Source organism: Benincasa hispida, chromosome 4 (genome assembly GCF_009727055.1).
Source record: "Benincasa hispida cultivar B227 chromosome 4, ASM972705v1, whole genome shotgun sequence".
Classification (NCBI taxonomy): domain Eukaryota; kingdom Viridiplantae; phylum Streptophyta; class Magnoliopsida; order Cucurbitales; family Cucurbitaceae; genus Benincasa; species Benincasa hispida.
This window is the reverse complement of record NC_052352.1, coordinates 57,946,967-57,961,081: the sequence shown is the minus strand read 5'-3', so window position 1 is coordinate 57,961,081 and position 14,115 is coordinate 57,946,967. Positions and strand designations below refer to the sequence as shown.

The following is a 14,115-nucleotide window of genomic DNA, read 5'->3' as shown; positions in this document are numbered from 1 at the left end:
AGTGCATCAGAAGATGATACAACTTCTTAAAAAGTTTGAGGCCCGCCTTCTATCATATAAGTTATGAAATCAGATCTAAAAGAAATAGTTCTCTTAGCTCTTTTGCATCTTCTAGATTTAGACTCAGTATTTTGATCATCTTGACCTTTCGAAGAGCTAGCCTTATTAATTCTTTTGGCACCAATAATTTTGTGTTCTTCTTCCTTTAAAGGAAATATATCCTCAAAGAATTCAGCTTCAATAATTCCATTATGGCATTATTAATGATATAAGATATTTATGATTTAATTACCATAAATCTATAAGTTGCACTATACATTGCATAGCCTATAAAGACACAATCAATTGTATCATATCCAACTTCGATCCTTTTTTGTAAAGGAACTTGTATCTTTACTAAACACCTCCACACTTTCAGCATTTTATATGAGGGTAACTTTCCATTCCACACTTCAATGGGCGACTTATTAGTCTTCTTATATGGAATTTTATTTAGTATAAAATTTGCTGTCAGTAAAGCTTCCCCTTCCCACAAATTATAAGATAAACCTGAACTATTTAACATGCAATTAACCATGTTCTTCAAAGGTTGGTTCTTTCTTTCTGCTACACTATTTTTTTGTGGTGTATAAGGTGCTGTAGTTTGATGGATTATACCATTAACTTCATAGAATTCATAAAGTGATGATAATTCATATTCACCACCTCTATCTGATCTAAGTACTTTTACTTTCTTCTCAAGTTGATTTTTAACTTCTGCCTTTTATATTTTAAAAACATTAAAGGTTTCATCTTTATTATGTAATAAATATACATAGCAATCTTTACTACAATCATCAATAAAAGTGATAAAGTATCTTTTACCACCTCTTGTGGGAGTACTTTAAATGTCACATACATCATCGTGGATTAAATCAAGTAATTTATTACTTCTTTCCACAAATGAAAATGACTTTCTAATAAACTTTGATTCAACACGAACTTCACATTTGTGTCTGTTATCAATGTTAAAATTTGACAATAGTCCTAGGATTACCATTCTATTTAAAGAAAAGTAATTGACATGCTGACAATCTAGAAGGTCATACACCACATAACTCAACAATATAAGCAAAGAGTTGTTATTATTATTCTTTGGTATTTGTGCTAGTACATTCAATTTGAACATGACATCGCTCAAATACCCTTTTCCCACATATTCATAATAAATTTATTTGACTCAAATACTAACTTGGACTCATTTTTGTTAAGTAAAGTTCCCGACACTAGATTTTTTCGAATCTTTCACAAATGCCACAAATTATTAGCTAGGGCAAGTATCTTTTCAAAAGTCCATTTCAATAGGATCTTCTCTTTGCCTTCCATGGAGGCAGTTGAGCCATTTCCCATGAACAGTTTATCACTGCCATTTAGCTTCTCATATGTAATAAACAATTACTTGACCTTCCAAATGTGCCTAGTAGCACCAATATCAATCTACCAACCTTTGGTGTCTGAAGCCATATATACCTAAAAAATGATAGCAACCAGATTGTCATTTTCCATGACGTTGACTTGATTGTTGGAATCTTGTCCCTTCTTAAGTTTTCACATTGCAGTAGTATGGTCACTCTTACCACAAACCTAACAATTTCCTTGAATGCGCTTGCTAACATCATTCCTTGACCCATGATTCACATTTTTTTTCAAATTTTGCTTATTGGGTTTATATTTTGAAGCTTCAGCAATATGACCTTTGGCTTCAACTTCCAATGGAGTTTAATCTCCTTTTCTATTATGCTCTTCTATACGAAGTTTTACCGGAAGGTTCTCCATGGATAACTCTTTTCGTTTGTGCTTGAGATAGCATTTGAAGTCCTTCCAGGAAGGAGGCAACTTTTCAACCATATTAGCAACTTGGAATGACTCATTGATAACTAATCCTTCACTTTGTAAATCATTGGTAATTTGCAATTCTTCCATCTGATTGACTACCAACTTGGTATCAATCATCTTGTAATCAAAAAAAATTTCCACAAAAAATTTCTTAGTACCAACATCTTCCAACTTGTACTTATTGTCTAATGCCTCCAGCAATAGTTTTGATGTATTGTAGGCATTACAATAAACATTATACAAAATTTCATCAAGACTACTAAGTATCCATGAGTTCTACTAGATTCGAGTAATTCAAGGTTGTAGTTCTACAAAAATTAGTCGTTGTATCTTGCTAAGACGATTGTTGTAGTCTGCTTATAAGAGTGAATAATTGTCTTTAGAAGAACGCTTATCAGAAATGTGCCTTGACTATGTTTTGAATCTCTAGAGGTTTTGAGTTTTTTTCTAGTCTTTGGTTATTTCCATATCCACGCCTTGTTACACCATCGGGCTTACGTTTGAGTTTGAATATGATACATTGAGTGTACTGTTTTTAATTAAGGTGCAATCAATTTGCTAGTGTATTCAATTTTTATATATCACTTTTTTTTCCAACAATCTGAAGACAATTTATTATCTGAACTGATGGCTGCAAACTTTTTCACTAATTTTTCTACTTCTGCTATGATGGGATTGCCCATTGTCAAACCTCATGCTGAAAAACCATAGAAGTCTAAGGGAGAAAACTTCAAAAGATGGACATAAAAGATGATTTTCTATCTTACCACATTGAATCTTGCTCACATTTTGAAGGAAGATTACCCAACTACCCCATCAAAAGTTGTAACTTCTTAAATGGAAGCTACAAAGCAAACATGGATTCATTCAGACTTCCTATGCCATAACTAGTATCCAAGCGTTGTTGACTATGCTCTCAACTGCAAGCATAGTCAACAACTTTTTTATATTTCATGAATATTTTTGATATGATGAAAAAGAAAGTTAATGTTAGATTTTTTTTAAAAAAAAAAATTTAAGGTTTGTTTTTGTTAAAATAGTTGAATAATTAAAAACACATTTAAAATGAAAAGAAAAACAAGATTGATGAAATTGGCCAAGAAAAGAAATTTATTAATTATTAAGGATGGATTGAAATTGGAAAAGGATTTGAAAATTCGCAAAAAATAAATATAAATAAAATAATATAGAATTATATGTATAATTGTATATATAAAATTATAAGACACTAAAACAAATAAGCTAACACCAACGACCTAAGCCAACACTCCAATAGCCAAGGCAACATGAACGAAAAAAAGAGAGAACGTTGCTGGCACGGGTAGGTCGGTTTAATCGACCTACTCGTGACCTAATTTGCAACCCGTGCTACTAATTAAAGTCAAACAGAGTTAATCGTCCGATTTGGCGTTCAGTCGACACAATTTTGTTTTAAAAATTGGTTTTTCATATTTTCCTTAGTTTTCCTTAGTTTTTTAGCGATTCGTTTCGGTTTTGACCCTAAACCGAGTCGAATCTACCATGAACACCCCTATATGGGAGGTCCTTCAATTAAAATCTGAAAAAAAATGTAAGAAAGAAATTAAAAAAATCTATATTTTTTTGAAAAAGAAGTCTTGAAGAGGAAAATTCTCTAGGTTAAAAATAGCAAAATCCCCCAGGACTCCTTCCATTTACCATTGTTCTATACTCGATTATAATTCATAGGACACTTCAGTAAGAAAGTAGCAGTTTTTTCCCTTTCTCACAAACAAAGGGGAAAGACAATAAATGGGTTTTGATTCACAATCTCCCGTTGGCGTCGGACTCTCGAGTTAAAGAGAGCAGAAAATTCTTTGGCGTCGTTCTTCATTCTCTGCTGGAAAAATCCATAAACTATGCCATCTTCCAGTGTTTCAGCTTTGGATTGCGTAGACGAGGGCAAGTCGAACGCCGGTAAAACGCAGGAGAAGTCCAGCTTCTTCGATATATATGGAACCGATGTATGTATTCTCTTCATCATTCAGCTTCTTCATTTGCTTTTCATCATCTGTATAATCATGGCTCTTGTTGCTGTTAAATCAATAAAGGGGTGTTAGTATTTCATTAAAGTGCATGAGTTCTTATCATTGTGAAACAAAATGACACCAGATAACATACTGCATTCTGCTTACTTTAATTCCTTTTGTAGGCCAAAGCTGAGGTTCTTTTCAAAACTCCAGAATCTAATTCAACTTTAAGTCTGCAAGTGAGTTTATTTTAGTTGCCAAGTTTCTTCTAATGTTAAAGTCAGAAGTCACTATTAGATTTTTATTGGCGTTTATCTTCCTCTGCAGGATGTTCAAGGACTTGTAACTTGGGTGCTTGCTGAAGGCTTCATGCCGCAGTGGGTTTTTATCAAGGTCAATACGTTTTCAACTTTTAAATTATTGATATCTCTAACTTGAAATTTTGTGTAAGCAAAGAAGGCTTCACCATGAACGTTATGTTTTTAGATTGAAATCAAGTACCGGTGATGTTTGTTGTTAGATTAAAGGTCTAGACCTCAAATATTTTTTAGCTATGTTCTGTGAGTTTTGCTTGAATAGAGTTTCCTCCTTTCCTTTCTTCACTCCCATTATATATAATTATTTAAAGCTGCATGCGGATTTGCTCCTATGGAGGTGTCACCAAGAGATAAAACCTTACACATATTTTTTTATGCGCTTGTATTCAGTGATGCCTGAATTAGATTGACAACTGGGATCTTGGTGTTCCTCTATTAACTCTTGGAAGTATACGAGCATGCTTATTTTCTAACTGTGATTGTTTGTTTTTCTACGAATATTAATTTGAATAGCCTTATGCTCTGTCATTTTATCCATGGCTGATGACTTACATTTGCTCCAAATATTTGAGATTTCCTTGAATCACTTAAAGAGTTTAATATATGCAGAATAAACCCCTAATCCCAAAAGTGGTTATGGTTTATCTCCCTGGCCTGGATGCTGCTCTGTACATGTCACAGTCCAAGATACTTCCTACATTTAAAAGATTCTGCGGCAGTCCAAGGGCAGTTCTAGCTCTTAGGTGCTTATTGAACTTTGCAATTATTTATTATATGTACCTTTTAGAATCTTTCTGTGATTTACTTACCATACAGTCCTCATGTTTTGATTTTTGTATTTTTCTAGCTGTATATCAGATAGAATGCAAACAATTGATGCACTTTTGACGTGTAAGGTAAAGAGAAAGAGGGATGAAAACAGTGTAGACATAAAGAATAAATTGACTTCGGAACCAGGTTTGTTAACCATTGGCAAACTTTAGTTTTGGTCTATCTCTTGCTCTCCAGCTATTTAATTTTCTTCTTGTGCTGTTTCAGTATTCTTTCTATTTTCTTATAGGAGTAGGGAACTATTGTACTTTATTAATACGAATGGTACTTATAAATTTGTTTTCCTTCGTCCTTGAGGGTGTAGCATGGTGATAACCTTTTCTGAGTATAAAACTGCTACTAGGAGTTTAAAGGCGAGTTTACATAATTATGTGGTCATCAGACTTGTACTTTCCTGAGAAGAGGGCATTTTAGTGGCTATATACTTGTTGGAAGTGGTTTTGATGCCTTTTATTTACTCTTGCATTTTTCTGAACTGACCTTTTGACTTGTTTACATTCTCTTTCTCTCTTTTCCTCTTAATATATTTATTTGGAATGTGTACAGAAATATCTGGCCTTGAAAAAGAAGCACCAATATCTATCAAGCTCCCAAAGGAGTTACCTTTCCCTATAACATATTATACGCTAACTGCCAAAGCACTGGAAGACAATGGTTATCCTTTCAATCAACCAGGTGATTTAGCTTTGTTAGTTAATTGCTTATGTTCTCTTGGAAAGCTGTAATTTCACTTTTTTCCGAAGTTAACATCCATGGATCCTCTCTCCACCCTCCCATGCTCTGTCTCTCCACCCTCACAGACGTTTTTTCAAGTTAGAAAATTCTGTAACTTAATTATTCATTTGATTCAGGTTTTATCCAAACACTTCCTGCTCCCGTGGGATCTTCACCCAATGAAATGTTGGCACTCGACTGTGAAATGGTAAGTCCATTTTTCTTTCTAAATTTTGAAAATTTAATATGTCTCAACAGTTGCTTAATCTTGAGACGCAAACATATTATCAACCCCCTCCTTCCCCCCCCTAACCAATATATTCAACAAATAATCATATTTATTAATATCTTTGATTGCGTTTATTTCTTTCTTTTTCATATCTTATTACTCATATTTGTGTTAAAGTTGAATTCGATACTCTGTGGCCCTTCAAAAATCAGTTAGCAAGGAAACAAGGGAAGTTTTGAGAGCTTCCCACCTCTCAATTTTCCAGAGAGAACTCACTGAGCAGAAATTAGCCAAAAGATGCCCTGTTTCACATGTCTCCCAGCTATATACTCTAGCCTCACTGCCTCTGTAACTAACAAAATTCGTTTGTGGCCCCACTAATACACGTAATGCACCAACATTCCTTATACATGTGCCTACCCCTTTCCTCACTCTCTACCGGGTATACACTTTCATAATAGGAGCCTATCAGTATTCTGTTCATATGCTTTTTGGCTACTTAGTCAGCAAAGACTCGATAATTATCTTGTTTTGTAATTATTGATATAATGCATTATGAATATTTTTTTTTCTTTACCTTTATTAGTGTGTGACCTGTGAAGGGTTTGAGCTCACAAGAATAACCCTGGTGGATATAGAAGGACGGGTATGCACTCTATCTCTGCCTCACTTACGTGCCTTGGTGAAAGCATTGGATTTTTGTATGAGGAAACTTAATTGGTGCTTTGAAGACTTTAAATCAAGTACTTGATAGTTATTATCTGAATTCTGAAAAAATAATCTAGAACTGAACAGTTAATTTGTGTAACCATCTTGCTGAATGCTAAGTTAATTCACTTATCTTTATCTTAATCCTTTCTCAGCTTATGCTGCTTTCTGAAGTTAAATTGTCTATTTAATAAATTGAAGCCATTGGATTTTTCCTTAGTAGCATTTAGTTCCCATTTGTTTACCTAAAGTTTTAGACCATCTATTGTCATTTTTGGGTTAACAAGTAATACCAATTTTCATTTAATTGGGGACTTTCTGTATTTGATTTTGTTTTTATATCAAAATTTTATACTTCTATGTGTTCCATTAATTTTATTTGTTCCCTTTTCCTGGTTATTTCAGGTTGTCCTTGACAAATTGGTAAAACCGTCAAATGCAATTGTTGATTACAATACAAGGCAAGATCTTCTTGAGCTTTTAGTAGACAATAGACTTAATGTTGATAATGAAAAGTTCGTATGATGTCTCATATATATTATAAAAAAAAATCTCATCAAGAAAGTTCTTATGATGTGAAATTGCTTCCTCTATTTGATCGGCATGATGATTTATGAAGCCATTTTAGTTATATTGCATGTTTTACTTTTCTTTAAATTAATTACCTTTGACAATGATGCTTGTTTTGTTTGTTTTTTTCTGTGGTTGAGGAACGTATAAGAGAGTATATTCAAACCAAACAAAAAAGACAGCCTATGGGCTGCGGGTAGAGGTATCCTCCTCCCTAAGAAGAACTACCACAAAAAAGCTTTCCAATTTCTAATTATCATGTAACTACAAATAAATAAATAAATAAATAAATTTATGGTTTGAACACCACCAAGAGGTCAACTGTTGTATACTATAAACAAACGATGCCTCTACGTTCAATTTGTCCTCAAATAGTCTTAGATTCCTCTCCTTCCACAGGCCAAAATAAATCTTTGTGGTTTGAACTCCACCAAGGTAATGCTGCTTAAAGGATAGAGAACTTTTGGGTGTAGTGGTTCATTTTCATCATGTTTGTGCATGTACTTGTTGTCCACGGTGAAATTCTTAGTTTATCTTGGGTGTTAATAGCGGACGCTCAATATGTCGGAATGGCTACTTTTCTCTAAATCATTTTTCATATGGTCTCAAGGCACAATATACTAATGAAAACGAGGAACTAACCTCATTGTCTTTTTTATGTTTGTCTTTTGCGGCTTAACAGGTTTAGTGGAATTACGTGTGAGATGTTAAGTGAGGTGACCACTAGTCTGAAAGATGTTCAGGTTCTCTCTTTGACACTGTACTCACTGATGTTATCTACTTGCAGCTATAACTGTTTGAGGCAACGTTCAAATGCATTTGTGGTAAATGTACTCTGCAGAGAGATTTTTTAAATCTGGTTCACAAGGAGACTGTTTTAGTTGGCCATTCGCTGGAAAATGACCTGATGGCATTGAAGATCTCTCATGATCTGGTGGTTGATACTGCAGTACTATATAAGCATCCTCGTGGTGGCTCTCATAAATCTGCCCTTCGGATTCTGGCTAAAAGATTCCTTTCCAAGGAGATTCAACAATCGGGAAATGGCCATGATAGTATTGAAGATGCAAGAGCTACTATGGAACTTGCACTTCTTAAAATTAAACATGGTAAGTGACATTCTACTGACACTATACTTATGAAGAACGCAGTTTTACTGTTCAACTCTGAAGTTCCTTGGGGATATTACCGGTTACACTTTAGTGGTGTTTATCTCAGTTAGTTTAGTGTTTAATTTAATTTTTATTGAGGGTTGCCATATTATAGATCCTATTTTAGGAAAATTAGGCAGTGGACAGTCGGAGGTGTAAAAAAAGAAAAGGCATTGTCTTCAAACTCAGACACAAGAAAAACCCATGATGAGGTTGACGGAAACTTGCTTGATAAAGATCCTTGAAGTTAAGAGAATGTAGATTAGAGGAATTCCTTTTTTAACTGTTTGGCAATTGAAGTCCTTTTGTTAAAGCTACCATTGTGACATTTAACTATCAACTATTCACGAATCCCCGAAATTGTTAAAGCTTCTAAGCATCTTGTGGGAATCTCTTGTCCTCCCCTTTCTGTTTTTTCATCATTAGTGAAAGTTGCTTCCTATTAGCAGAAAAAATGTATCTCTTGGTGTTTCCTTCCTATTTTATGCTTACCAATGGGTGAGGGGCAAGATTCCAACTTTAGATCCTTAAGCTAAGAACCCCTTCTCCATTTTTCTTTTCCTTGTCACCATTTGCCGGAGTTCTTGGGAAGGGAGTTAAGGTTGGCATTATTTGAAGGTTTCCTTGTAAGGAAAAAACAGAGCCCACGTTTATTGCTTGCAATATGTGGGTAGCTCTGATACAGTAAAAAGGATTTTAACCCTAAAATAGAGAGAAGGGAGATAAATTCAAGATATATATTACTGCTTGCAATATGTTGAGTGTACTTATGTTTTCAATCATGGAAGATAGTTCATGTGGTGGCTCTTCTTTCCCTTTTGCAAGACCGTGTTGTTGAATGCACTTATGCTTTCAATCAATGGAAGAAGATTGATGTGGTGGCTCTTCTTTCCCTTTTGCAAAGCCCTGTGTTGTTGAATGCATTTATGTTTTTAATCATGGGAGATGATTGATGTGTTGAACGCACTTATGTCATTTATCAAAAGAACTTGCCTCTCTTGGAAGGATATGATTTTGAATAAATATGACAGTGGTATGAGTGGCTACCCCAAGGAATGTACTGTTAGACCTCCTATTGTGAAAGTATATGATAGGAAGAAGGGTAAGAAGGGAATTTGACGAGCAGAAAGTAAGGAGGGGACCAGCTGAGGAATATTGTACGTGTGGGGATTGATTTGGGAGCGAGAACTCATTTTGGAGGAGAGATGGCTCTCACAAATAGCTGACTGGCTCTTTGTGTTTTCTTGCTATTTTCCTTGCTTATGCTTTCTTTGTTGTTGGGATATTGTAGATGGACATTGGTGAACATGAACTCTTATGTTTTCTGTTGATATATAATATTAGAACACAAGGAGGCTGATATCCCCTGTTTTGGTGGTGTTATGGTGGTGTTTGTGTGTCCTTTTGGGGTGTTTTGTGTGTTTTTCTGTGTGCAGGAAGCTTGGATACCTAACATGTACACAGTGGCTATTAGCAGCCTTGGATGGGCATCACTAGAACAAATAGCTCCTTTGAACATTGCAGAGGTATGAAGGTCTAAAATAGAACCCGGGATCAACAAAGAGTTACAAATTGGTGGTTCATCCTGGATCTTTTTTCAAAAGGACTAGGTCTCTGTCTCAACCTTTCCAAAACAGCTTTAATTGATCAATTGTAGTCCAGAAATGAATAGTCTTCCTCAAAAAATAGCTGTGGAGATTTGCAAATGAGCCTAATCCCTAGAGAAAAGTTATTGCTGCCATTTATGGAGTGGAGGCCACAGGGTGGATTTCCAAACCTATTGTAAGGCCGACCATGGGTGGATATTGATAAAAACAAAGTTTTTTCTTGCACTTCGTCAAGTTTAAAGCTGAAAATGTTCTTGAGTTCGGTTTTTGGAGGATATCTAGGTTGGGGATGCCTCCCGCTGTTTCTATGAGGAAGACAAATCTCAAGCTTGGCATTTGGGGATGAGAAGGGGGCCTTATGATGGTTGGTTGATGAATGGGTTGATTTCTTTCTGTGATTGATCCTGTTCGGCTGGAAGAGGGCCATGGCAAGGTTAGATGGGGGATGGAGAGGGGAATTTGTTACCAAGTCTACTTTTTTCATCTCTTGAAACTGAATAATGCAATTTCATCGTTGAAAGAAATCTGGAAGTTCAAGGTTCCCAAAAAAGTGAAAAAATTCCTTTGGACGTTAATCTATTGGAGCATAAACACAACAGGGAAGTTCCATTTTTGGTACCTTTCCCCAAAGGTTTGCGGCATGTGTATGAAAGATGAGGAATCACTAGACCATCTGTTTCTATACTGCCATTTTTCTTTTAAGGGTCTTTACTTTCAAAACTCTTGTTTCATTGAATATGTTATAACCGTTGTTATTACCATTCCTTTGGGATTGATAGTGGGAAAATCACTCGCAGCAGAGTCTTGATTAAAAGCATATCTTTTGCATTGTACAGTTTGGTCCTTAGATTACCTTACGTTGTGTTATAAATTGTCAAATTTAAAATCTGTAGAGTTCTTATTGGATGCCTCTTCTCTTCTTTTCAATCAGGACCAGACTTCGGTTCACCTCCGTCATTAATCCGAAAGAAACTACTTAATATACTTGGTGAGAGTGGAAAGACATCTTCTTTCATTGATAATATTTCAACCGTGAAAAGATATTCCTCTGAATCAACACATGCATTTCCTGTAACTTCTGATGATGAAGCTCTCTCAAGGGCAAAAAAGGAGGTTGGCTAGCTGCTGATTGTATTTGTCTGAAATTTCATTTATAACTGATATCTAATAGTTTGTTGTTTGTGCCTATTATTGCACCAGGCGATGAATGAAAGAGTTCACTTCATCTGGACACAGTTTTCAGAATTGAATTCTTACCATAAGAAGCAAGCAGATGATGAAGAAAGATTAAATGTCAAGCTTGCAGAGTTGCTGTCGTTACTTACATGTGATACAAAAACTGTCAACAAGAAAAGGAACAGCCCCAAGATATCGGCTGAACTGCGGGAAATTTTGGCTCGCATGGATTCTAGAATCAATGACCTCTATACCTCGTTACCTACTAATGCTATGCTTATCATTTGCACTGGTCACGGTGACATAGCACTTGTACAGAGGTATGTGAATAGTGCAACTGAAAATTTTCCATTCCATTTAAAATGGTAAATTCTGACTGCTTCCAAGAATCAAAGTTTCCTTTTGGTAGAACAAGAGAAAATAACAAAGAATCTAGCAATTATTGAAACATGGATGATAAAATACTGCAGGAAAACAGTGCCATGCAAATTAACGACATGTAGACTACCTTTATGTGTTGCAGGAGTTTGCACTTCTTGCCTGCTCCCTTAAACTTATTCATATAGTAATTACTTCGATTAATGAAAAAATTGTTAGCTGGGCTCAATGTGCCTTGTGGCTATAAATTGTGGAAAGAAAAACTTCTTAGGTGGAAATTAGGAAAAAATAACAAAGAAAATAGAAAAAAGAAGAAAAACTCAGATGGCTAATGGAATTAGCTGTTCTGTTATGACCTTCCATTGCGCTATATTATTATTAGCCTTTGTTTTCACCGTAACTCCAAAGCCAACTATTTTGGTATCTGATTGCCGAAAAGATGATTTGTTGAAAGGGATATTAGTATTGGTGGGAACCCACAACCCATTTGGTTAGAACTCCCCACCGCAATAAGGTTATGTAGCAGACTTGGTAAAAAAGATCATGGGTTTAATAAAGAACTTAGATAGAATCAGTTCAGTACATGGTAGCTACTGATCTAAGATTTAATATCCTATGGGTTCCTATAAGATTAGAGGGCTCCGTAGATCTGGGTAGTAGCTGTGGGAGTTGGCTAGATTTAATTCTTAATTCTTCTTTATGGGGATATGTTAATCAGGTTATATGTTTGATCTGTACATCTAGTTGGAAAATTTGTTGGACATTTTATCTCTAGTAGAGCTGGAATGTATTCTCTCAAATTACTTTTATAGTTATGTCATCAGTTCACACAAATTTGTGCACGAAGTTTTGTTTTTAACAATATCTCATGTTTGGACCCCTATTTATATGGATGTAGATTGAGAAAAATGCTACAAGAGCAGAGTGAAACAAGCATATGCCGTGAAAAGATTGTTAAGATCTTGGAAGAGCTCCATGCCCAAGCTGAAGTAGCTTTGTGTTTTGTATGTATAAAACATTGATTAGTGAAATCCTTGGAAATCCTACATCTCTTATCAATTTTGATCATTCGTCTAATTGTTGTTTCGATGTAATATATCATTTTTTTTTCTTTAAGAATTCAACATGTAGGAGTGAAAGTTTGACCTTTTAGTTGATTATGTCTCTTTTAGTCGATTATATATGTCTGAACAAGTTAAACTATACTCAAATTGACACATCTTATTTGTCAATAGCTATCTAGTTCCCATATTTATATTTGACTAGTAACTTAGCATACGTTTTCCATGTAGGGTTTAAAAGATATCAAGTAAAATTATAGTTGGTGCAAATATAGTATTATATAGAGCACAAAAATAGCAACTAAAAAATGGTAAACATAGCACCAAAAAAAAAAAAAAAAAAGCTAAATTATATATAAAAAATGCGTCTGAATTTTGTATTTTGTCAAAAATATTTATGATCCTTCAAAAATTTTTAAAATATGCTTAAACTTTTAATAAGAGTTCAAAAATATTGTTACCATTAGTTTTTTTTTTTATAGAAAATGTTAGTGTTTTGTTTTAAAAGATTTTTTTGAATTTTTTTGAAAAATACCGTATAACTTAAACGAAATTTTCAAAAATGCCTTTAATGTTAATAGTTGCATTGGTATCCTTAAGAAGCTTAAAATACTCTACTATGTACATCTTTATCACTTCCCTCTTCCATTTTCCATCTTAACTCCACTTCAATATATGACCTGACATTTCTCAATTTTCTTTTTTTTTTTCCCTCCTTAACTCTTACTCATCTTCTGTTTGACTTTGACTTTTGTTTATCTCACCAAAAAAAATTGCTTATTTCAGTTAAAATATATAGTAAAAACAGAAAGAAAGAGAATAACGGAAATACCAAGGGAACCTTAGGATTTAAATGTTTTTAATAAAGCTTAGTAGTTGAGTGTTTGATAATAACCAAATATGTTATTTTTTGTATTTGGATATTTATAAGGGGGGATTCATATTTTAGAACTTTGTAGGATTTTATGCATTAACTTATAGTTTTGGTTTATATTTTGTTGTGAATGGAAGAAAATGAGAGTATCTATTTGGAAAAAAGAACTAAAAGGATATCTAAGAGGATATCTATATACCTTGTTATAAAATTGGTATTTTTAAACAATTGTTAACCATCTATGTTCATATACTAGTAGTAAAAGAATGTTTAAAGTTTAAGTATTTTTAAAAGTTTTAAAAGTTTTGAAAGTTTATGGGTATTTGAAAATAAAACACTAATAGATTTCATCCACAATTAAAGGTAATGGTGTTTTTGAACTTTTCTTTTTTAAATTTGTAGGACTATTTTTGAAACTTCTAAAAATTCGAGGATATTTTTATAAAGTTTAAACGTATTTTTTGTATAATTTAATATAAAAAAAAAAGGGAACATGCATAAATTGATAACTATCATAATTACAATTAATAATCACATTCAGTGCTCAATGTGATTATAGTTCATCCATTAAGATATTAAGGATATTGATTAATAAAAAAAAAGAAAAACCACATGGAGAAAGAAAAATAAATATTG

General features: G+C 33.9%; 1 protein-coding gene across 1 annotated transcript; it reads left to right on the top strand.

Annotated features, from left to right (window-relative positions):
* The first annotated feature begins 3,554 nt into the window (after nt 1-3,554).
* LOC120076644 (small RNA degrading nuclease 5) lies at nt 3,555-12,723 on the top strand. Its single transcript, XM_039030525.1, has 14 exons — nt 3,555-3,857; nt 4,046-4,102; nt 4,191-4,256; nt 4,790-4,923; nt 5,028-5,137; nt 5,558-5,686; nt 5,863-5,933; nt 6,541-6,600; nt 7,068-7,123; nt 7,915-7,975; nt 8,074-8,341; nt 10,922-11,103; nt 11,191-11,486; nt 12,443-12,723. Exons 1-14 carry the CDS (start codon nt 3,753-3,755, stop codon nt 12,564-12,566), a joined length of 1,719 nt encoding a protein of 572 aa, XP_038886453.1. The 5' UTR covers nt 3,555-3,752; the 3' UTR covers nt 12,567-12,723.
* The last annotated feature ends 1,392 nt before the right edge of the window (nt 12,724-14,115 follow it).